Below are 25,322 nucleotides of genomic sequence, written 5' to 3'. Positions count from 1 at the left end.
CTGAAGTACCTCCGAGAACGCCACTCGACGTCACCGACGACGCCGTCGAAGTCGAGTCGTAGTCGGAGTCGAAATGTATGTGGATGTGGATGTGGCAGAGGAAGCGGGCCAAGCAATGCGAAATGCGCTGCAACTCAATTAAGTGTCCATAAAGTATCTAGATACGCTAATCAATGATATATGTATGTATGTGCTCTGTCGCTTGAGTTACAAATGGTTGTGTGTAGGGTTCGAGGCGGCATAAAAAAAGAAGGAATTACTTTAGGCAAAACGGTTTCTGTTTTACAATCGTCTATGCAATTTTAATACCCTTTCAATTAAATCTTTTATGGCACACTTTTTGTTCAACTTGCAGGGAAATCAATTTTTCAAAATCCTAATGATTTGCATGTGAACTTTTAATGCCTTCAGGAGTTGTGGATACATTTTGATAGATGCACACAAAGGCTGAAAAATGAATGAACGTTTTTCAAATGAAGACTTATATGTATATACGGGATATTTCTCAAATATAAGATAAAAAGTTAGCTTAAATACTTTCAATTTCAGGCCACTAAAATCCTCGTTGATAATCAAATAATTGGACAAGCCAGACTTCAGATCTAGTGAAGATTTGTGAACTAAGTTTAGCCTTTGGAAAGAGTATTCTAAATTCAATGCTTAAAAGAAACAGTTTTGCCACTTTTTGCATTTCATTCAAGCAATTATGTATATCGCTTTTTATCAAAGAGATCTTTAAACAATCTAATATTTAAGTATTTAAGTTGAACATTTCAATTATTTATTTAATTATTTATTTATTTTATAAATCGGTTTAAATCAACAATAATTCAAAGTTGAAAATCCCGTAAAATTACTGTGCAAATTGAATAACGAAAAGAAAAGAAACATACAAAACACTTTAAAAGCAATTTAAAAATGAAAATATTTTAAAAATAGACAAACGAAATACAGTAAAAAAGTAAATAAACAAACAATAAATTCTAAACCATTAATATTTTAAACAACAAATTTGAAAATCATTCTCGAAAAATATCGAAATAATTTATGACCAAATAAATTTAAAATATAACTACACGTACGAATCAATAATTTTACACTTTTATTGAAATTATAAATAAACAAAATAAAATAAAATCTTTCTAGAAAAGCAAATCCAAGTTCTAAAAAAAACAGTGAAACAATTTTTATTGAAAATGGAGACGCAATTAAAGAAAATTGTTTCAGAAATAAAAATAAACGCATAAATAACGAAAAGTGTTAGCATAGAGTCTAATTATATCAAACAAATTTCTTCGATTTTGCAGTGCAGCAGTGAGAAAAAGTTCAGTGTAAAAACTTCAATCAAAATTGAGACGCAATTAAACAAAAAGCTGTGTCTGTGTCCGTGTTTGTGTGGCAAGTGCCAGACCAGTGCGTGTGCCATATAGAGTAGAAGATACAGATTTACATATGATGCCTATATAGCGAGTCGAAATCAACGACAACTCACACGCAAGAGCACCTTCGAAGTCGAAAGTGGGAACGGCCGGATCGGTCGTTCCGTAACTGGCAGGGCCGGGACCAGAGCCAGACGACAGACAACAGAGAGGCAGTCCCCGTCCCCCCCCAATGCAAACGCATGAGTTCTGTCAACGAAATGACAAGCAGCATCTGTCTATGTAGCCATAGCCATAGCTGTAGCTATAGTCCCAACCCAAGTCGAGGACGTGCTGCTGTGCGTTGCTATTTTTATGATCGCACTCGCTAAGGAGGCAAACACGGGAGGCAGAGGCAACAGCAACAGCAACAACAACAACAACAACTGGTGGTGCAGACGGATGCGTGGCCCCATGAAAAATCAATTAACACGCAGAATTATTAAAAACGACGAAAAACGAAAGAAACGAACTCTCGGCACTTGAAGTGCTCTGTAATTTTATAAGCAACCAATTGCCGCGCACTTCAAAAGCAGCAGCAGCAGCAGCGGCAGCAACATCCTCACAACAACATCCTCAGCAGCAACATGAAAATGTCGCCTCTTTGCGGATTAGGTTTTATGCTCGCTTTGCTGCAATTGCTGCACGGCAGCCTCTCCATGAAAGGTAAGTGCAATGCAGTTAATTAAACGTTAGACGTCAGAGTCAGTCACCAAACATGCACAGCAGCAGCTCTGCAAGAGAAATAGAACCTAATACCGCGCATAAGCATACGATTTATCTGCCAAATGATCAACGCACGATTTATGCTCATTACAAATATGGCCAACCACGAATTGGCGCACAGTGGCTGCCACGACAGAGCCACACATTTTCTGCTCAAATTGCCTGTGGAAGAAGCGACAGTCAGACAGTCAGACAGACAGACTTAAAGACATACTGAGTTACACCGACATGGACTATGTTCAAGCAGAATTTACTTGGCTGCCAACAACAAAAATACAAGCACAATAAATAAAAGTCAAAATAAAAAGTTGCAAATGCGTTGGCATGGCGTTATTTTTTACAGTGCACATACAGTTTCAAAGCCACATTTTTGGTCTGTGCTTTAAAAATGCAGGAAAATATATAGTACTCTTGAGATGACACATTTGATAAACCGATCTAATAGGGCGCACCCCTAACTCCCATACATTTAAGCTCAAATGCAAAACTAATTTATTTTGTTTATATGTTATGTAAGTATAACAAGACATTTAATTAAAGAACATTCAATTAAAAATAAAAAACACTATGATTATTAGTATTCAAAACTATTAAAAAAAAAAACAGATTCAAAGCTATATTCAAATCTTTGCTGATTTAAACAGATAAGATTTTTAAGCTTTTAACAAATACAGAAAAGCAAAAGTATTTAAAGTTCTTAGGGAGCAGTGATATTGAAACTACATAGTATTTAAAGCAAATCTATTTATGATAACATTTTGATTTGAAGAGCAGTATAAACTCATTTATAGCTTATTGATTATTATTATTACATTTTTAAGTGAAAATGCTTAACATATTAGTTCAATGTCTGAAAACCTTTTTCTAGCCATTTACTCCTATTTACAGTACAACTAAATTCATCGCTTCTTTTAGTAAGAAAAAGGGAGAATTGGATAATTTTATTCAATCTTTAAATGCTATCCACAGTGATTATTTTTATTATATTTTTAAGTGACAATGCTTAACGAATTATAGTAGTCCAATGTCTGAAAACCTTTTTCAAGTCATAGGAAATTTATAAAAAAAAAGACAAAATATTTGGGCGCAAATAGTACTCTTATTTAATGAAATTAGTTCATCACTTCTTTTAGTAGAGAGAATTTCATAATTCTTGGAGAATTTTATTCAAACTTCTTTAAAGCCCTTCTTCATCCAAACTTTGAATGCAGCATATGAAGTTTCTTGATTTTATGTTACCTGACTGTTTCCTGCATGGTATTATAGTTGTACATATTTCCAATTAGAGAAAATACTTCCTTTCCATCGTTGCACTTTTTAAGAATTTGTTTTCATTTGTCGCACATTTTTTGAAGTCAAATCATCAATCTTAGCTATCGAGTTGCAGATAACATGGTTTTAATTACACGATGGACGAGTAAAAGATATGCAGAGACGGGAAAAGGAGGAAAATCCTAGAGCGCCTTCCTGGTAATTGTTCTGCACTCATGAAGGCATCGCAATGGCCCTAAGGCAGCCATCTCCACCTAACCTAAGTTAGCTTTTTCGCCTCTTGGAAGCCATTGATATGCATTCCAGGGTATATTATTGTTATTTCCCCAACACTCCAGTTATAGCTGCCCAAAAGTGAACGGCGTTCCGCACAACAAATGCTGACACACTTAAACATTATCTTCATTGCCGACCACAATTGCCCGAACGAACCCCACAACTCTGGATGCCTTTCAGACCTCTCCGTTTAGTGTTAAATTTTCTCTACAACGTAACCACAACTCTCTCGCTCTGTTACCCATAAAATGCCACTTAACTGCAATGCGCCGCCGCAGCGTACTTAACGCATTTTTCACGCTTGACATTTGACTGGAGGCGCACTTTTGCCGTCTTCCTCTGCGATTTCGTTGTGGCTCCTCACTGGCCGCCATTTATTTGCTGCCAACCACACCACACCAACACACTGACGACCACATCTATATATCGTATATACACGTACGCGTGTGCTCTTAATTTTCTACAATATATATATCTGTATATATACCGACTTTTGGGTTGCTTGGCGCTCTTGGCGCGAATTGTGATTTCGAATGTATTTTTAGTTGGCACGTGACGTCACTTGTGGACGCTGGCGTGAATCATCGCGAATTTTCACTTTTTGCCACATTTATTTTTTAGCTTTTCATTTGTTTTTAGAACAACAAATAATGGGACTGTTGCCAAAAATGTATCTTTGTGTTCGTCTCTCTAGATACAATTGTATCTGAGTTGGTTTCTGTTCTTTTTCTTGCGCCATGTGCGCGTCTTTGTTGCTGCCTCTTCTCTCGATTATTCATTATTTTTTCAATATAAATTTCAACACATATGCTGCCTGACTGCACCCGAGTCGTGCAGAGTCGCCTGCATTTAAATAAATGCATTTTGGCGACGATATCGTCTGATTCTTTGACAACTATTGTCGCCATGGACATAAATGTCGCCAACGCCGACGCTACCGGAATTAAGTCATGGGAAAATTTATCTTTATAACTTTTCGATGGGTCTTGATATGCAGAAGGGGGAGAAAAGTACTTGTAATTGAATTTTATGCGACCCCGGAGTCTAATTAGGGGCGCCTGAATGTTTTCAAGATGTCTTTAGTGGCGGGCAATAAAAAAAATTTGTAAATGGGGAAGAGCTAAAAAATTAGGTTGCATGGGCGAAAACAAATTAAAATGATCTCTCGGATTGTCGCATAAGTTGTTGGTAGACACTTATCTTGCATTGAAGATTAAAAATATTTCTCCTATTCATTTAAGTACGTAATGAATTTGGGAAGAAGTGCAACATGCGCTTTAATTATCTGTGAGCGCATCATTTCAGGGAGACTTTCCTATCCAATTTATCTTATTAGTTCAATTATTTCTCCCAATTTTCGCTCCTAATTAAAAGAAAACGCAATACAATAAACACTTCATTACGTTGTTTTAATGAGTGCTTTAAACGGATCAGTTTCCAAAACTCTATGAAAGTTGTAGTCTCGGCAGACTGTAGAAAAGAACTACTGAATGAAAATAATAGAAATTGAAATATAGAATAGTTCTAAAACAGGATTTGAATTTGTTTAGTAAATTTTGATGAGCATTTATTGCACATATGTATTTAATAAAGTCCACCATTTAATATTTATTTTTATCATAAATAATTCGAAACCAACACAAGGTTAACTGTTCGTGCTCCACGCCCAAGCACAGACTATAAATCCGTCACAGACATATGTATATATAGATTTCTAAATTAGACTTCGGCAATTGAACAAACGACACGTTTTAGGATCACAAATCACACAAAAAACGCCAATAAAGTGTCACATTATTAGGTAAATTAACTAAGAAAAATATCATAAAATTATAAATGGCCAATGTCGTGAAAAATTTTAATTGATAGCCAAACATGAAATATAAAACACTCGCACACGAGCCAGCTAAACATCTATGGCTGATGTTGTCGGCGTCGGGCAAGTTGGAAACCCAAAGCCCGTCCTCTGCCATATGAAAGCAAATGCATAACACATAAAACAAAATATCGTTTGACTAAACAAAATGCGATGCGATAGAGGGGACATACAAGTATAACTCAAATAAAATAAACATTGCCAATAACATAAATTTACGCTGGCCAAGGCAACAGCCCCAACCGCGTCGGTGGCACCGAATGTTGCAGTTGCAGTTGCAGTTGCCGTGGCTATGGCTATGGCTATGGTTGTGGCAGTTGCAGTCGCGCGCGGCATAAAATATAAACATAAATTTAGCATTTTTGTGTGGCACGGGGAATGTGTACACAGAAAAAAACATTTCTACTAGCTGCAAAAGAAATGAATGGCAAGCAGTTTCTGAACAACCGCCAAACATATAAGTAAATAAAAACCCTTGAAATTCTGGAAATTTAACATTTCCCTTTATATTTATTATATATAGTACATACTTAGAAATGAGGAAAAAAAATGCTGCATATTTCTTGTTTCTATTTAGCACTTCAAATTTGTTAATTGATTGTTGCTGTTTCTTTTTTGAAAAGTTCAATTAAATTTAGAATTTTATGGAAACAGACAGCGCTCTGCCAAGGCAATTACATAGTGGAGAGAGCTTCGACCCAAAAAAAACTATAAGCTTACCTATTCTCTGACAATCTAGTTATGCAATAAAAGTTCCACATAGTAACAAATGATCGACACAGCCTAAGCCGGAATAGGTAATTGTTTCGTCTGTTGAGAGAATAAGGACACTTTTAACTAACAACAAGAATTGAAGGCACTTTAATACCATTGGTTGACAAATTATTTCTATCTTTAGTAATTTTATTAATAAGCTACTATAAATTTCAAATGGATTGCCTAATAAGCCATAAGTTACTGAACTTGGCAGAATTTCTTTTAAAAAATAACTGGAATTTTCTATTTGGTGGCTATAGCTCTTACAGTTTTAGAGATTCGTGTGTTCCTGCAGAAACAACAGCGTTTCTTGACTGCAAGCTTTAATAAGCCCGTCTACTATCTACCCGGAAACCTTAAATATGTACTTAAAAAAAAAAAAATTCTGCCATCAACTTCACTTCTATTTCTTGCCCAAGTTCGTATTGATTGTTTTATTTAAAAAAATATTGTTTATACTTAGTGTGCAAGCTTTTGAGACTTGTATGAAAATAAATAAACTTTATTGCTATAAAAATCAGATTTCATAGAATTATACTAATATTTTTGTGAGTGTAGCGTACAGCTTCGCTGTCACTTACCGCCTGGGCACTTGCTACGCATCTGTTGCCATAATTCTTGTTACGGGTCTAGGAAAGTTATGGAGTAAGTCCAAGGTGGCGTTGGCGTTGCTTGCATGAGCGATGACGTCTCATTTGTTTTTGGTTTTCCTCTTTTTATTTGGCTTTCATTCTGGGATATTTTTTTAAAGGCAGCAAAATTATGGTCGACATTCGAAATGCAGCCATCAACGCCGAATGCAACATTTTGTTTATGCAAATTGCATTTTACATACATATTTATAGCGCGATGTGGCTTCCTCAAAATGGACGCCCAATGGGTTTGTTTATTCAGCCCGCCCGCGCATTTTGTTTTGCTTAAAGGCACACAAGAAGAGCGGCACGATCGTCAACACCACCACCACTAACAACAACAACAACAACTACAACAACAACTAGGTCAAGACATTTGTATCACTTGGGAAAGTGTTTTGGGCTCGCTGGCTTTTAAGGTTTTCCGCCTTGACGCCTGATTGCTGCTAATTGGCGTCAAAATGCCACAATCAACGCCGACGCTGAGCACCAACGATCTTTTTGCCGTTGCCGTTGTTGTTGTTGTTGTTGTTGCTGGTGATGCTGCTGCTGCCTGTTTCTCATTTTTCCATGTGGTCCATTGTTTATCTATGTCGTCTGTTGCCTGTCTGTTATGCGAGGCATCTGTGCGCAACTGTTTTGTGTTTGGATTTGCTTTTTCAAAAAGAGTTTCAACCCAATTGGGTTAGGTCAATACTCTTCGAATTTGGAAGTGAAGTTGCGAATGATTACAAAACGAGTGAAAAGTGGGAAAATGGGGGACGTCTGAAATACTTGTACATCGATAAGCTAGAGATCAGTTGTAGTTTGTGGCTTATTCAATACTGTAGCTTGTTAAAAGCCTAGCATTGATTGTAAAGATTTTCTGTGCCTACGTATGTTTGGCTACTTGTTCCGAAACTTGTTATGGCGAGTTATATATTCAATAATATACTATATATATTCTTTGGTATCCAGGAAGTCCTTTCAATGGTCGTACTAACTTAGTAGTATAACTTAACAAACACATAAGCACCAGCCGCATGTAATAAATAAATTTCAGTAAAAAATTCCAAGAATTACTGGAGCTATAGAACATTTATTTTGGGAGAGTGGGGTGAAGGAGGAAAATTTTGAAACCCACTTGCACTGCGTACAAATATAAGGCATCTATGGGAAAAATTGTGTGTCTCTAGCTCTTATCTAAGTCTAGGTATTTGTACGAACAATTATTTATAAATAAGTACAAGAAAATTTAAGATTTTTTGTATTTGCAGAGTGTTTTTATTTAAAACTGTCCATCGTGGACTATCTTTAAATTGGTTAAATAAACTTGACAATGAATTTATTTCATTTATGATGAGTTGTATCTGGCTAAGAGAATTTGAGATGTTAGATAGTTTTGTTTCGATATGTATGTCTGAGCTAAAATACAAAAGCATGGTCGTGGTTCTAAGTAATTGAGTGAAACTTTCCAAGATTATTTCAATATCGTTTTTATTTTTCTGAAGCTCTTCTGTGCTTCTATTTCTAAGCTAATCATCTAGAAAATAAACTGAAATACACAGATAGAAATACTGTTTAATTGAATTGTGTAACTGTGTCTCTTTTATTTCTTTCAGATTAAAAAAAAGTTACAGACTTCCACAGAATTTCTTTTGCTAGCAATTTTTAAATCAATTTTTCGCATATACTCGTAATTTATTTATGCATTTATTTATATTCTATAAGTATGAACAACTTTTCTAAAACAGATTTAAAGTGAACGAAAATACCCATGAGATGTGCATCAAATATTTTTCACCTTTCACCCGCCACGCATGCCACACATACCCGTACTATATAGTATAGTATATGCCTCGCCTCGAAGTTGACAAAAAGCGGCAGCAATTTGTTTGCTGATAGAACATACTCGGAATGTTTTTAAGTAATTTATACCTCCCACTGGCGTGCTAAGTTAAAAACGCTTGTACTAAAATGTTAAGTAATCCCCAGGCTGTCAGCACGGAAACCTTGTCGCCGGACTGACAAATTTATATTTAATAGAATATATTGTTGCACAAGCAACAAGAGATAAAAATGCGTGTATATTAAACAACATAAATCATGCGATTGCCAGGGGAGATGGGAAGAAAGAAGCAAAGTAGACTGATTGCCTAAGGAGGGCAAAAGAAATTAGCAAGCGGCCGCGATCACACAGCTAATTAAGCAAATCAAGTATATAGCAGATGGATAGATAGATAGATGAAAGATGGATAGATGACGGGTTAGACATTGACTGACAAACGCAAGAATCTACGCTTGGACAGAATGACAGCTGACTGAATAAATTTGTGGCTAGATTGGCAATCAAATGGTTGCAGCAATTAAAGCAACGTCTGTTGCAATATATCTGACGATCTGAGCTCAATTTAAATTGTTTTTCCTTTTTTGTTTTTCGTTCTCTTCCCACACATGCGTTACAGTCTCGTTCTTTGGCGATGGTTACGTATCGATGCCGCTCCAGGAGGCCAAAATGTCAACGAACATAAGAGTCAAGTTTCGCACCAAGCAGGAAAATGCATTTCTCTTTCTGGCCGCTGGACGCACGGACTACTGCCTGCTGCGCTTGGAGAGCGGCATCATCCATTTCAGCTATAAAATTGACCAGGATACGTTAACCGTATGTTGCCAAACTGGCCCAAAATTGGTTTTCCATTCACGCATACATATACATATATGTACATCCCTCTTTACAGATGCTTTCCCCCAAGAAGCAGAAACTCAACGACTTGGAATGGCACGATGTGGCCGTCCAGCGTTTCGAGAATAACATAACACTACAGGTGGATGGAAACATTATGCGCAAGACACTGGCCATCGAAATGGCGGCGTTAAATGTGCATTTTGGCACCTTTCTTGGCGGCGTTGGCGATTTTCCAGCCGAGTATTTGAGTGATGTAATTGGCTTTCGTGGCTGCATATCCGATGTGAGTAGCATACCCAAATGTGGCCAAAACCCATTCGAAAGTATTTTATGGCAATTATACAAAGCAATGTATTTTCTTTTGAAGCGAATATTGGTTGGCTTTCGAAGAATGTAACGCCAGCATTAGTACCCCATCTTTTTAATGCTTCCTTTTAACCTAATTGGAGCTAAGAATGTAAAAGTTATTTTAAATGACAGAAATATGATGCAAACGAGGAAAATATGGTCATGGAACCAGTCCTATTTTGCATTTATTTGCAATTTTTGTTACAAAAATATTGAAAATCTTAAGCTTCTGTTTCAAAGAGCTTTTTTTTATCATTTTAACCTTTTAACATTTATGAACTTTTTAAATTTATTTATGAAAACTCTCACACAGTGAATTTAGTGGATCTTCAAAAATGACAGCAGATTTTATGCATTTAACATTTCTTACGTTTCATGTTTGCCTTTTATTAAAGTTTTCAATGTTTTATAGCCAAATATAACTGCTGCCACAAGAACAAGGAACTTTTTTTGATAGTTTTAATAGCTTTAATCTCTATTTTACCTCACTTGTGTGTTGAATTTTGCAAGCTCTCATATCAGTCAACACTCTTGCCAACAAAAGCAGCCAAAGTTGCCCAAATCGCAGTTCTCATTTATTCATTAGTTAGAAGTATATATGAAGCATTTCAGTAAAGACTTAAATATTGGAAATTGCAATTTTGGGAAAATTAGACTATACGTGTAAGAATGAGCTTAGTTTTTACATTATATTACTCAAGTAATCGTCAATTTCTGTAGGTTCCAAGCGCCTAAAACCTCTTTCATCGCACACTCCAACTTCAATATTGTCGCAATCAATTTTCCCCTGAAATCCCTCTTTGAGTGCCAAAATAGCGGTGTGCACAGCATCTGGTAGTTCCATTTCTGGGCTAAAGCGCTTCTCCAAAAATATTTTGCCCCTCTCTGCATTCTTGCCGAGAGCCGAGGCCTGCCAAGCAAACGAAGCGCTTGTGGGATCCACCTGGTAGAGATGCGGCCTATCAAAGTCCCACCCGCAAATCAGCATAGAAGCACCAAAGGGACGTACACCTCCCGACTGAGTGTATTCCTGCATTAGATCGACCATGCGCTGAACAAGTTGTTCGGTTGAAATGGCCTCCTTATAGGTGAGATAGTACTTTGTGGCCATTTTACGAGCGTGCTTAACCAGCATGCGATAGTCAGGACCCATGCCCGAGTACACCGATCCAATGTTGTTGCTTATTTTCTCCACACGATGTATGCTGTGCACCTCGACGAGTGGAGAGTTGAATTTGTGCTCTGTGGCAATCACAACGCCATTAGAGGCCACAATCCCAACGGAGGTGGCACCGTCAGCCACAGCGGCCATCGCGTATTCCATCTGGGCGAGGTTGCCAGCAGGACTGAAGGTCGTCAGCGAGAAGCTGTAACGTTCCCTCGACATTTTAGTGTATACGTGTATATGAGTTGAGGAAAAAACTAAAAATTATAAAATAAATATTGAAGTGACATAGAGAGAACACAACATTTGATTGAAAACTACGAGATGATTGATTGATTTATTGCTCTCAGAGGGCGGTTCTTCGTGGTTTCTCTGCTCTTGGATAATCATCCAAAAATCGTTGATTCGATGGCTGCTCCTGCACTGCCACTTACAGCTTAACATAGCCCCCAACAAGCTCAAACTGTTGTACAAACTGTTGTTTGTATAGTGAAAAAGTCTGTCAGTCTAGTGCATTCAAAGCTCTTATCTAGGTTCCCCTAGTTGGGTACGCACATCTCTTTATAACTATTCATCTTTTCTCCGCGCATTTACAATGTTATTAACGAAACTGTTTTGTCCATTCGCAGGTCTTTTATAATAACATTAACATCATCAAACGCGCCAAGGAGCGTACAAGCCATACGGCCAGCACTGGCGTAGCCTGGAGCTGCAGCAATGAGTTCGATGGTACCTTGCAGGACAGCATCAGCTTTCTCAACAATGATTCATTTGCCTTGATGCTCAAGGAGTCGCATGCAGCCGGCGAAACGTGAGTGGCTGATACTTATAAGAAGCGAAACCACAAGCGAAACTAAATTGTATTCGTATCCTCTAATTTGCAGTCTAACTCTACAATTTCGCACGATGGCCGAGTCGGGCATTATTTACTTCAATGGCGGCTATGACTTTGTGTTGCTCGAAATCGAGAATCAGCATCTGAAGTTCACCTTCAACAAGGCCGGCAGTCTGGTGCAGTTCATGACAAATGAGTCCGTCTCGGATGGCAAATGGCATCGCATCCATTTACGCTATGATGCCGCCATGGCCGAGCTAATGCTGGACGATGCGGCTGATCCCTATCACGGCACACACGCTAATGACACCAAGGCGCACATAAATCTCGAGAAGAGCATCTTCTTTGGCGGCGTGCAGGAGCAAATGCGCCGGCGGCTGATTAACAAGGGTCTGCGCATTAACGAACTCAGCTTCAAAGGCTGCATGCGCGGCCTGCAGGTGAATAGTTTACCATTGGGATTTGGAGAGATGAAAATCTCAAGGCACTTGGCACTCAACTGCCTATGGAAATATCCGTGTGTGGAGTACAGTCCGTGCCTGAAGAGTGGCGTTTGCAGTCAGTATGGTGTGGATGAGTTCATATGCTACTGTGATCAGTCCTATTGCATCAAGGCTGATTTCCAAGGACCCTTTAAGGTAGGATACAGCTTAAAGTGCACATTTTCTGGTAGAAAGAAATGCCTTTATTCCCTCTCTTAATTTTCTAGATATTCACCGAAACCAGTCCTGAGGTGGAGTTGCTTTACATAACGCCCATGCAGCTGATCGAAGGCGGCACTGCTTTTCTTTCGCCCCACTTCATAGACATCCTGCTCGATACGCGTCGCTATCCCAGTCTAAACGAAAACTCAATTGCCTTCCATGTCGTCCAGCAACCCAAGTATGGACAGCTTTTGCAATACTCTGCAGAGAAAACGAATTTCGTGCCTTGTCGCACCTTTAATTTGGCCGATCTGGCCACCGATAAACTCAAATATGTGCACAACGGCATGGAGAACTTCAACGATCATGCCACTCTCGATATGCAAATCTATGGTGACGCCCAAGTGCCGGAGAACTTGCTGGGCAAGCACCGATTTTTGTTGCATGCCAACATCACGCCCGTAAACGATCCTCCTCAACTGCAGCTGCACTCGCACAAGATCTTGCGTGTTATAGAGGGTATAGAGCGTATCTTGGATATGGATCTGTTTAATATTGATGATCCGGATAGTGCGGCTGAAGATCTAATCTACACCATACTTCCTTCGACCAAATCTCAGGAGGCCTACGGACGCTTCATGGTCAACGGCATACCGTCGATGACCTTTTCTCAGGCCGATGTCAATGTTGGCAAGGTGGCCTATCTATACAACTCGACGACTGCGGAGTCCTTCAGCTATCAGTTACAGCTGCATGTCTCGGATGGCATAGAGACCAGTGATACGGTCTATTTGCCCGTTTCGGTACATCCACTGGAGCTGCGTTTGGTTAACAATACAGGCCTCATAATGATACACAAGAGTTCGCTGCTCTTAACGCCGGCCAATCTATCGATTGGCACCAATGCCGTGGACGAGCACATAGACATTCGCTATGATGTGGTTAAGCCACCGCAATATGGTGCTCTGCAGCGACTGCGTCAGATTGATGGCTCTTGGGTGAATGTGGACTGGTTCAGCGATAGCCAAATGCTGTTGGGTCACATACGCTATTTGCACAACAGCGATTTCCCCTGGCAAGACGAATTTAAGGTGTGTATTATTAAGTGTACACTGTTTTCCACAATTGCTTACGATTGCGATTTCCCACCTTCACAGTTTATTGCTTCGTTCGGGTTTGTGACCACGCAAACATTTGACTTCCGCATCACTTTCACACGATTGCGTATAACAACCAGCAAGCCAGCTCTGGTGGCCATCAACGGATCGCGTGAGTTTCTGCTCACCAATGTCCTGCTGTCTTATGAGACTGTGCCCATTGGCAGCTTCCCACGCAGCATTATCTACAAGATTAGCAAACCGACCAAGTATGGTGGGATCTATGTGGAGGGTTCCCGCAAGGCGGCTAAGGAAATGGATTCGTTTACGCAGCAGGATATTGATAAGCGACGCATTCGGTATCGGACACACAACAGCTGCTACTCGAGCTTCAGCGATGAGCTGGAGTTCACGGTCTCTGTGGCCGAGTGTGATGATGTTGTGGGGAAACTAACCATACTCTACAGTCCACTGGAGGAGCTCACGAATAAGCTAACCTATCAGAAGCACGAAGTGCTGCAGGTACAGGAGGGAGAGCGGGCGCTGCTAACCAAGAACCATTTCGAGATACGTTTCAACATCTACGAGAGTCTGCAGTTTCATGTTGCCAATGCACCGGAGCATGGACTCGTCTGCATGTATGAGGAGCAGACGGGCGTGGCTACGCCCATCGTACAGTTTACGCTGGAGCAACTATTTCGCAACGACATCTTCTACTGCCATGATGATACAGAGTCGACGGACGATGGTTTCGAGCTGCTCATACTCTCGAATCCGGAGACAGATATGCAGTTCGTGGCCAAAATGCAGGTGCACATAAAGCTAGTAAACGATAACGAACCCTTTCGCACTGCAGAGCGCATCTTCCATGTGGTACGCAGCGGCATACGCACGTTAAACCCGGCCGTACTTCAATATCTCGATGCGGATGTGAATACCAATCACACAGACATCCACTATATACACGTCTCCAGCACCAATGGGGCCTTCTATAAATCAGGCCACTTTGTGGACAGCTTTAGTCAGGATGACATAAGCAATCGACGCATTATGTTCCAGCATAAGGGACCAGATGCGGGTACAGCCTCATTCATTGTCACCGATCACCAACATGAAGTAAACGGCTTGCTCGAAATTCGTGCCTCCGATCCCTTCGTCTCCATGCTGCCCACAAATGCGTCCATTGTCCAGGAAGGCAAGTATGTTGTATTGAAGAACAAGGACTTCATTTTGGAAACCAATTTGGATATGAAACTGGACGAAATCTACTATGAAGTGATTAAGCCACCCTCCTATGGCATACTCATGTATTTGGGCACACAACGAGGGAATGCGGAAAACAACGGCACTCTTAGCTACAAGGCTACTAACTTTACCTCCCTCAGCAATTTCACGCATTTAGATATTGAACGTGAACGATTGGTGTACTGGAACACAGAAATAGCATCTATGGATAAAGTGAGGTTAGTTTCTTCGAACTTACCTGAATGGAATTCGGCGTTCATTTAGAATATTTCATATTTACAGATATCGTGTGCACATAAAAAACATAACTACAGAGGGCGAGGTAATCTTTCGCATTTATCCCTCAGCCTATTGGGAGCCTCTGCAGGTGAAGAAAAATCAAACCCTTTATGTGGAGGAGTCTACAAGCGTGCTTATCTCACGCGATATTTTGGAGGTAAATAGAAAGATCAGCACTTCTTTTGCACAATTTAATTTCTTTTATTCTTAGGTTGTTCATCCGAACATCTCACCCGGGGACATAACATTCTTGGTCACTTCTTCGCCGCTGCACGGTTATCTGGAAATGCAATCCATGACCTTTGATGATGAATATAACTGCAAGGTCTTTGACCAATCCTCCGTGAACACTGAGAAAATGTTCTACATACAGGCTGGGGTCAACCAGTCAATGGATTACTTTATCTTCGATGTCACAAATGGCATTACCTGGCTGCGTCAGTTGATGCTGAAGATTGTTATCATTCCAGAGAAACTTTACATGCACACCAATATCATATCTGTGGTTGAGGGTAAAACGGTGCAGCTGAGCGCTACAGATATACAACCCTATTCCGAGTACTATCGGTCCAAGATTTTGGAGTATATAGTGACGATTACGCCCCATTCGGGATACATTATGGCAGGCACTTCGAAAGTAAAGCGCTTCACTCAAAAACAACTAGAACAGGGAACCATTCAATATGTGCACAATGGAAGTGAAAACTCAACGGATACTATTACCATGGTAGCCTTGGCTAGAAACAAGGAGAGCGTACCGTTTGAGCTGGAGTTTGCCGTAATACCAGTCAACGATGAAGAACCAATGATGGTAACCAACACGGGCTTGCAAGTGTGGAACGGTGGGCGTTATGTGATCAAATATACAGATTTGAGTAAGTGATAAAAACAACATTTTTGAACTATCGTACAATGCTAACCTTCTATCCAACTCTTACAGTGGCTCAGGATTATGATACACCAGCCGAAAATCTTACCTATATGGTACATCACATCTATGGTGGGTACTTGGCCCAGAAATCCGCACCGATGCAAAAAATCGATCACTTCACACAGTCACAGATCAATAATGAACAAATCTACTTCATACACGATGCCAACTCGCGAAAGAATGAGTTATCCTTTGTGGTAACTGATGGTCTGTTCAATACCACAACGCAGCTGCTCAATATAGAAATCAAGCCCATTGAAATAATTCAAGAACGTAATGAGAACTTGCACGTCTTTCCCCTAACGAAGAAGCAAATTTTGCGCGATCACCTGCACTTCAAGTGCTCCGATGAGGAGCGTGAAATACGTTACAATATCACGATGCCACCGACCCGAGGACGCATTATCAATGAGTACTTGGAGCATGGAGGCGGCCATTCGAAGGAGGTCAGCGAATTTACACAGAACGATGTGGACAATGGACACATATTCTATGAACATACGGTTCTGATTATGGAGTTTCGTAGCAACGACTCATTCTATTTTGATGTCTTGGCTGAACGCAGCGATCGTTTGTTGGATCAAAAGTTCAATATCGAAATATCCGTTTCTTCCGGTGGTCTATTGAGATTTTTACCCGTATCTAAACTAAATGTTACGGAGGGTGGTTCAGTGCCCATTAATCTGGATTTCTCCAAAATTCTCGAGTATTTGAAAACACGCGCAGGCATTCATAATCCGGAGTTGTTTATAGAAGCCGTACAAAACCCCACATACGGTCGTATTGGCTTGGGTCACGAGTTCAAGAGCTTGCAGCGATACCATCCGAGTGATTTCTTAACCAAGAAAGTTTACTACATACACGATCATACCGATACGCTTGAGGACACCATACTCATGTCTGTCTATTTAACGCAAGGGTGAGTTAGTAAATCAATTTGTTGAAGTACCACGCTTACATCTTCCTCTCTTCTTAGGAACATTTTTCTGTGTAATCTGACAATTCCAGTTTCGATTCAACCCATCAACGATCAGCCCTTTCAGCTGATAACGCATTTGCCAAAAATGACAGTTGTCGAAGGCGAGAATCGTACCATTACACGCAATGTATTGCTGACTGAAGATAAGGACACGCCGCCAGAGGAAATCATTTACGATGTGATGAGCGGCCCCACGTTGGGCGTGCTTAAAAAATTGAATAACGATGGCCATGCTGAGGAATTGCTGGCCTTCTCGAATCAATTCACGCAGGCGGACATTAACAACGATCGCATCGTTTATGTGCACTTTGGCATGCCACAGTCGACCACATTTTGCTTCACCGTCTCCGACGGTCAATTTAATCCGGCCTATGAAGTCTTTACCATCAAAGTGGCGCCTATAAGTCTGTTGCCAGCTTCCGAACAGCAGTCTGTGAGCGTGCAACAGGGGGCGACAAGTGCACCCATGAAAGTGGAACATATCGGACTGAGCACAAATGTGCAAACTGAACGCTTGTCCTACAACATTACCAACTCCCCACTCTATGGCATAATTGTGTATAAACATCAGCCCACCCTGAGGTTTACACAGCAGCAGCTGGAGACCTCGCAGATCAGTTACATGCAGACGGACCTGAATCGTTCAAATGACACCTTCCAAGTGAGTGCCTATGTGCCCGGCACCAATTACGCCGCCCAAGTTGATGTCGTAATAGCCGTGGAGCCTGTCATTAAAATCAACGACGTCGCCCTGCGCGATGCTGAGTCCAGCACGAGTGCAGCAGGTGGAAAGGTTAGGCTGAGTACCTCGCTGGTCAATGATAATGCTCTCTCTCTGAAGCTGAATAGATTCAATCCGAAATTCGTTATCACTCGCATGCCAGCGACGGGCCAAATTCGCAAGATTATACGCAGCACTGGTCTGACAAATGAGCCGCAGAACGAGCGCTCCACCAACATATTCTCCTACAAGGAGCTCCGTAGTGGTGTCGTCTATTTTGTGCCCAACAAAGCTATCGACGATACAGAAGCGGACACTGATAGCTTCGACTATCAGCTGCTGATTAAGACCGTGCAGCCGGCACAGGCTACTGTGAACATCGAATATCGAACACATGCCGATGAGGCGGAAACTGTTCATCTGGGCAGTACAAACATCTCGATTAACTATTTAGCTGTGGGTTGTGCTCTCTTTATCGTGATCATTTGCATTTTGATTGTGCTGCTTATATTGAAGCTGCGGAAGTTGCGGAAACACAAGGCAAACATATCGAAGGATCAGCCACCTGCCTTACCCTGTCCGCCCGACTTGACTTCGGTTAGTCCACAGCATAATCATCATCATCATCACAACCATCACAGCAATCATTATGCCAGCTCTGAGGCGGACTCTGTGCCCGCTACCGGCAATTCAACGCCCCTGCCGGGCTTCAGCAACATACCCCATTGCAAGATCATACCCGTGGAATCGTATAAGCACGAGTTTCCCGACTACGATCCCGACGAGGACGAGACAGACGATCAGTGCGATCCACAGCAGATTATGCTGCCCCACCGCTACAATCCCTATCAGTTGGAACACGACGCCTGGAGCTCTTCCTGTGACATGCCCAACGATTTTATGGGCTATGCCTCAGTGCCGCAAAGCATATCCGGTTCGGTCAGTTCACCGCCCTCGGCGCCGCCCACGAATCCGCTGCTGCGTCGAAATCAGTATTGGGTCTGAACGCGAGTATACTTGTATGTTGTGTGTGCTTTTGCAGATTAGTTACATAGCTATAACTACATATTTATTAATGATGTGTGTGTACATTTAAGGACTGACTAATGAGATTCGACCGTTAATTTTTAGCGCATTTTTTGACTTCATTACTGGCTACTTAATTAATTGTGACTTATCTGAGCCATAATTATACATACAAACACGAATGCATACATACTACTTATATGTATGTATGTAAGTATGTTTTTGATTTGCCATTTGCAATTTTAGTTTTACAATCTATGAGTTTTACTCAATAGTTTTATACGACTTGGCCAACTTTCAAATTAGGTCTTAGTATTGTGTTTGAAAACATACATTTGAATATTAAATAAATGACAATACTTTTAAGAAAATGTAAATGAATTTTCAATTTAATGCAATATTGGAGCGAATGTTTTTGGGAATAATTTACCTATACATTGTATGTATGTATGTACTAAACATATTTATGTTCAGTTAAACATTTATTTTGCAGTTATCTTATTGACGTCTGCTTTGTGCAGGCTGCGATTCAGCTATTACTTTATTTGAATTCATTGGACTTTTTCAAAAACTTATTTATAATTCTTAATCATTTATTTAAAATTCCCTATAGTTCCCTATATAGTAATTAAACGCTTTCGTCAACAACAAAAGCCCGTTTGACAACAAACAAACATGCGGCTCGAAGCTAAACAAGCCAACAGGTGTCGCAATCGCAACAGCTGATTCGAACTTTTGTCGTGAACCGCACCAGTTCCGATAAATGCCGCACGTGAACTATCGAATCACTTCATAATTCAAGTTTAACTAGATTTAACGGTAGATTTTATATTTTCGTATTTTTAGTCAATCTTTTTCTTCTTTGTTACAGATAAATTATAGGTGAATGTGTTTCCCAAAACAACTATGCACCAACTCTAAATTTGTTTATAGCCTCATTTCAGAGTCAAACGAATTTATTGGCGCGCAATATTGGAAAACGCAATATTTCAAACGGCTTGATCAAAAAAACAGCTGCCTTCAGCTAAAATCTAGTTGGTATAGCGCTGGCCTTTTGATTTGAACCTTTGTCTGCGATATCTAGTGGCATTTAAAAACGTTGATTTAATTTACATTTTGGTCAATTTTACTAACTACTTGTATTACTTTTGTTCCAGCAAAAATTCGCATTACATTTGATATTTAAAAAGAAAAACTAGATAGGGGGTACAACTGTAGTACTATACAAATAACATTTAAATAAAAAGATAATCAGCATAAATATTTAAAAAATAAGTGACCTATGATGCTTCAATTTCATAATACTATCAGATAAAGCCACGGGCGCTGATAAACGGCGTATCTCTATCTAAGATGGCGAAGAACTCACTCAACTTGAAACTATAACGTTATTAATCCCTGCAGTAGAAACAAATCTTTATTATCGATCAAAAGATGTTTATTATAAAACACTTGTGTGAACGTACATCTGACGCATAAGGGAATACCGCATCTAATCAATTAAATATATGATCAGTAAATATTTATATGACTCAGAAGCATTTCGGTCATCAACTGGCCCTCGCACTCAGCAGGAGATCCTCACTCGATCCAATCATAATGCATGCCAGACACATTCCTTTTAAATCTTTTTAATAGTAAATACAATATAAGAGTACATATATCTAATTTTTGCTGCCATCAATATCAGGTAATGACATTTTCTTGCCAAAAATAAAAGTTATAAAATATCACTAGTTTCAATGTGATGCACACTTTAACCAAATTATCGTTGCACTTCCATGGATGTGTGCCCGTCTGTATATGTTTCCATAGCGTGTCCAATTCCGCGTCTCATATGCCACTATATATAGCTTTAAGTACACAAATAAATACAAGTATATATCGATATCCGTAAGCAGGCTGCCTTTAAAAGGCCGCCGTTGTGACGGTCGGTTTCTCTGAAACTGGCGTCACAACCATGGCCTGATTATCGTACGAGTACTCGGTGACCAGTGTTGTTGGTGTTGTGCTGTTCTCGGCCGGATAGCGTGTGCTAACCGGGGTTGTCATGGTCAGCACCGAACCCTCGGCAGCGCCTGCAATAAATCAAAACAAACATAGTAAGTGCGGATATTTAGACATCAATGGAAGGAGGAAGGCTGGGAGCGCAGGTAGCAGAATGCAGAATGCAGGATTCAGACTTACCTGCAACGCTATACATTGTGGACGGTTCTCGCTCTATGTCCCGGTTAATGGCATTGATATTCTGTATGGTGGTGGCATTAAGATCCTTACCATTGGCCGTCACATGGTTCGGCTGTTGGCGTTGCTGTTTCGGTTGCAGTTTCTTCAGCAACTGGGGCACGCAGCGCGTGTGGCGCAACCAGCGCGCAAATTTAAGCAAATAACGAATGACAACCAGTGCCAGCAATATAATCAGCAGCAACAATATCAGATTCTGTGTAGTCTGAATGTTTTGTATTTCGGCTTTCAATGGCTCGTATTTCTTGTAATCTAAAATATATAGGAAATTTTCAAAAGATTAAACGCAAGTCTTAATCTTTGCTCTCGGCAGAGCTAAGCAATTTATGAAAACTAATACTTAATTGCTGAGAAATCCCAACGCTGAGCAAACAACTTGAAAAGCACAAAACATTAATTATGGCTAGTACAAGTACTTGTATAGAAAAGAAACAACAAATTGCTTGTGCATTGTGCAAAACTATACAAATGATGTAATCGCACACAATTTTTGTAACTTAGCCAACTTGAAAATCGTGTGGCAGAAAAGCTAGACACAAATAACGAAGCATAAAATGTCGTCATTTTATTTTATTTGTTAATAAAACGATAGTTTAGTAAATGAATTGCAAATGCAGACACAGTGCTTAACTTTAGCTAACAACAATTTCCTAACTGATCCCCAAATTACATCTTTCTTAGTCTGTTAACAAAGTTATATCTTGATCGAATGAATGTTTTGTTATTGCAAAAAAATGCAAGCATTCCCCTTACTCACAACTGTTTGATATTTAGTTATGCATATAGTATTAATTACTTGCTGGGGTTCAAAATGCACTCTTCTAGGAACCAATATAGTGACAAATATTTGCTTTACTTTTTCAATTACAGTACACTGCATCGTAGTAAAAAAAAAATAAGTTATTTGCGTAAGGAAGTGATTTACGAAAATCTGATTAAGCAGTTTGAAAACATACTTGTATGACTAAATAATGTAATAGATTTAAGATAAGATAAGATCTGGACTGGTCTTTAATTTAAGGAATTATCTACTGTAATCGAAGTTCAAGCATTTCTCTAAATTATTATTTTTGGTGCATTTCTGGAGTTTCTGCTTAACTTGTTAGCCTATATATATTTGAAGTTTTTTTTTAGTAATTTAAATAACATTTTTAAATGTTGTAAGCACATATCCATTATTTAAAAAACCAATTTCAGCATTACCCAACAAACTATTATTGCTCATGTTTCTAACGCTCATAGATGTGTTCCTAACTTAAGGGGGGAGTTTTCTTTCCAACCATTTCAATTCTTGTAAATATAAAGAAAAATATTTCTATTTAATCTGGAAAGAAATCTTTAATTCCAATAAGTTGCGAGTAAGATATCTTCTCGAAACAACTACCTTCTAAAGATTTCGCAGTATTTTTATTTGTATGGTCTTTCACGCCTAAAAGTCTGCAACTCTCAAAATGTATTGAAAGAAAACATAAATCCAAAGATTAGATTATGGTGTTTAGAGGAGACACCAAAAAATTAAAAATTTAATTAAATAATGCACGATGCATTTAAAAAATAATGTATGCATATGATAAATGAAAAAACTTCAACAAATCCAACTGCTCTTGTGCCCCAAAAAAGCCCCAATAATTCAGCCTCCAAGAAAATATTTAAAAGACCAAGTATGCAACTTTCTTTGTATTCTTTTATTGATTTTAGAAACCAAGTCGATCGGTTGCAAAATGAGGATTTTTCAAACAAACTTTGAAGCTATTTTTCCCCCCCTTGGAGCTCGAATTTTCCAAAATCCCTTCTTAATGCGCACCTACACTATGATAGGATACTTGAGCCCAAATTTGTCGATCACCAATCAGTCAGCTACATATCTGAATACAATATCTAGTAGAAAAAAGATATTTAACAAAAATTAATTTTATTTATTAATTATTTTATTATTATTTTTATTAATTAATTTATTTCAAAATGAAATAGCTGAAACTGTCTTTCTCTAAAATTTCGAATAACCATAGCGTTCTAGACACAACACAAGTACAGCGACTGCTTATATTGGCAGCTTTATCTTCTTGAACGATCTACCCAGTTAGTGGTAGCAGAATAACAAACTAACCTGCACATTCCTTGGCGCACGTATCGGCCTGATAGTTGTGGGAAGCATCGTCGCATATGGAGGCGCAGGCGACACAGTTCTCCGTGAACGGAGAGCAGTATTCGTCCCCCCGGCACACCTTGCCGTGGCAGTCCTTGGCATCAGCCGCCTTAAACAGCGAGAAGCTGGGCAGTAGGGTGGCGCCAATTGAGAGCGCCAAGTTACGCATTTCTTTGGGGGGCATTCGTAGGATGCAAAAATATTTATATACTGGTAGTATGTGTGACGTTATTTGTAGTTGAAAATGTATTTGTTATTGTTGTTATTGTTCTGTAGTAGTTGTTGCACTTTCTACATAACGTTTATTTGTAACGAATACATGTATTTGCCTTAACTTTTAAGAATTGCAGCTGAAATTATTATTTTATGGATCGCGGCACGTTGGGTGCTATGAATCATTGCTCTGCCGCTGCTGTTGACTTCTTTTTTAATTGTTACTGGATTTTTTATGAGCGCCAAGCTTCAGTCTGCATACAAGTGCGAGTGTGTGTGTGTGTTTATAAAGTTATGCTTGTGTGTGTTAAACGGGTTTTGCTTGCCACATTCCAGCACTTTTTGTAACTTTGTAATGCTTAACAATTTCCCTTTATACTAAGTATATACTTGTATGAAAAGGCACTTTTCACATTATTATTTTTGATATACAATTTGTAATTATCGACAATTCACGCACTTTTTAAATAGTTGGCTGACACACACACACAATGACTTTGTGAGTAACTCGGATTCTTCCGTCCAGACACTATAAACAAAAAGCCGTCGACTCGCTCTGAGCCACACTCAGCGCGTTACTGAAAAAAACCTCGATCGCTCACGCCGTTGTGTTACCAACTGATGAAACGCTCAAGCGCTTTGACTCTGACACACACACACACACAGAGAGATACATATATGCATATGTATCTATGTGTGGAGGAACACACACACATCGATAGAGTTTGCAAAACGCACTCAGCGCCCGCTGGTGTATGACTTGACTTTTGTTTATTTTGTTTGACGATCTTCACACACTTGTGGAACGCTCAGCGCTATTTGCTTATATGTATTCGAAAGTATCATGTATCTGGTAGGCAGGTAACTGATTTCTCTACTAATACGGACTCTCTACACACTCTCTACCTCTACTCGTGTGAGTGGCAGACTGTAGCCGACACTTTGAACCCGGCTTTGTTGTTCTGGGCCTGTCGATTAAAGGCTGTATTTGTTAAAAGCAATCGGAGATTTGTAAGTACGGGTAAACAGCCTAAAGCTAATATTTTCAAAAACAATATAAATCGATACACTTTCTCAAAATAGTTCATTTGTAGCGACATATTCTTCATTTTTCTGCAGATTCGATATTGTGTTTCTGTCTGAAATAAATGATATTTTTTGATGCTGGCAGATATGTAAATGTATATCAAGTTTTGAAATCATTTTTCGCTTGTTCTCTCTCTCTTAATTTTTAAGCATTTAAATTATACTATCAAGTCTTAAATCCTTTCAGTAGCCAATTAAAAAGTCATAAGGTTTGTTAATAGACTTGTATCTTTTAAAGAAGGGGACTTATTTCAAATATTTTGCGTTGCTTCTGTATTTAACAGAAATTGAAAATTGTATGCTTTTGTTTGTGCTCCCAAATGATTTAAGAATTTATTTAATTCGCTGTTCATCTTTTAATAACATTATTGAGCAGTAAGTGCGTTTTATTTCTAAATATGTATAGTAACCTAGCATGTAGATATCTGACGCATAAATGTTCAAAATTGTAAAAATAACAAACAAAACACTTTTAATATTAAATTAAATTTAATATAAGAATTCTTAAAACACACAATTAACGGCCCGCATTGATTTCGTTTTTAAACTCTACAAGAAATATAGAAAAGTATATTAGGTTTTCGGGAGGTGAAAAATGTTTTTTTTTTTTCAAATTTGACACTTTTTGTAAGAGGGGTATCTCTATCTCTTAAGAATAGAATAGAATATCAAGAATATATACAAGTATACTTTATGGGGTCGGAGGGAGTTCTTTTTCTCTGTTTTTTACTTTGCATAAACC

The 25,322-nt window shown here is 39.1% G+C and overlaps 3 protein-coding genes across 3 annotated transcripts; 1 reads left to right on the top strand and 2 right to left on the bottom strand.

The window, feature by feature from the left end:
* Positions 1-1,631: 1,631 nt before the first annotated feature.
* LOC115631588 (chondroitin sulfate proteoglycan 4) lies at positions 1,632-19,015 on the top strand. The gene is made up of 11 exons (XM_030528389.1): positions 1,632-2,084; positions 9,401-9,597; positions 9,674-9,904; positions 11,764-11,945; positions 12,019-12,607; positions 12,679-13,704; positions 13,771-15,173; positions 15,238-15,391; positions 15,446-16,109; positions 16,175-17,084; positions 17,142-19,015. Exons 1-11 carry the CDS (start codon positions 2,006-2,008, stop codon positions 18,868-18,870), a joined length of 7,164 nt encoding a protein of 2,387 aa, XP_030384249.1. The 5' UTR covers positions 1,632-2,005; the 3' UTR covers positions 18,871-19,015.
* On the bottom strand, positions 10,523-11,356 carry LOC115631589 (proteasome subunit alpha type-2-like). Its single transcript, XM_030528390.1, has one exon. It carries the CDS (start codon positions 11,354-11,356, stop codon positions 10,652-10,654), a length of 705 nt encoding a protein of 234 aa, XP_030384250.1. The 3' UTR covers positions 10,523-10,651.
* Positions 19,016-20,506: 1,491 nt separating the features above from the next.
* Positions 20,507-24,086, bottom strand: LOC115631637 (protein grindelwald). Its single transcript, XM_030528446.1, has 3 exons — positions 23,243-24,086; positions 21,079-21,387; positions 20,507-20,969 (listed from the first exon to the last, which is right to left on the bottom strand). The coding sequence occupies exons 1-3, from the start codon at positions 23,463-23,465 to the stop codon at positions 20,800-20,802; spliced, it is 702 nt and encodes a 233-aa protein (XP_030384306.1). The 5' UTR covers positions 23,466-24,086; the 3' UTR covers positions 20,507-20,799.
* Positions 24,087-25,322: the final 1,236 nt, after the last annotated feature.

Source organism: Scaptodrosophila lebanonensis, unplaced genomic scaffold (genome assembly GCF_003285725.1).
Source record: "Scaptodrosophila lebanonensis strain 11010-0011.00,11010-0021.00 unplaced genomic scaffold, SlebRS2 tig00001412-arrow-pilon, whole genome shotgun sequence".
Taxonomy (NCBI): domain Eukaryota; kingdom Metazoa; phylum Arthropoda; class Insecta; order Diptera; family Drosophilidae; genus Scaptodrosophila; species Scaptodrosophila lebanonensis.
This window is presented reverse-complemented; position numbering and strand designations above follow the sequence as displayed.

What these genes read in the sequence shown, in the direction of transcription:
- LOC115631588 (XM_030528389.1), top strand. Translation starts at nt 2,006, where the DNA reads ATGAAAATGTCGCCTCTTTGCGGATTAGGTTTTATGCTCGCTTTGCTG. An exon ending in ATTTCCAAGGACCCTTTAAG is followed by an intron (nt 12,608 to 12,678) that starts GTAGGATACAGC and finishes TTAATTTTCTAG; the next exon opens with ATATTCACCGAAACCAGTCC. An exon ending in CCTGGCAAGACGAATTTAAG is followed by an intron (nt 13,705 to 13,770) that starts GTGTGTATTATT and finishes CCACCTTCACAG; the next exon opens with TTTATTGCTTCGTTCGGGTT.
- LOC115631589 (XM_030528390.1), bottom strand. Translation starts at nt 11,356, where the DNA reads ATGTCGAGGGAACGTTACAGCTTCTCGCTGACGACCTTCAGTCCTGCT.
- LOC115631637 (XM_030528446.1), bottom strand. Translation starts at nt 23,465, where the DNA reads ATGCCCCCCAAAGAAATGCGTAACTTGGCGCTCTCAATTGGCGCCACC. An exon ending in GTGCGCCAAGGAATGTGCAG is followed by an intron (nt 21,388 to 23,242) that starts GTTAGTTTGTTA and finishes TATATATTTTAG; the next exon opens with ATTACAAGAAATACGAGCCA. An exon ending in CACAATGTATAGCGTTGCAG is followed by an intron (nt 20,970 to 21,078) that starts GTAAGTCTGAAT and finishes GATTTATTGCAG; the next exon opens with GCGCTGCCGAGGGTTCGGTG.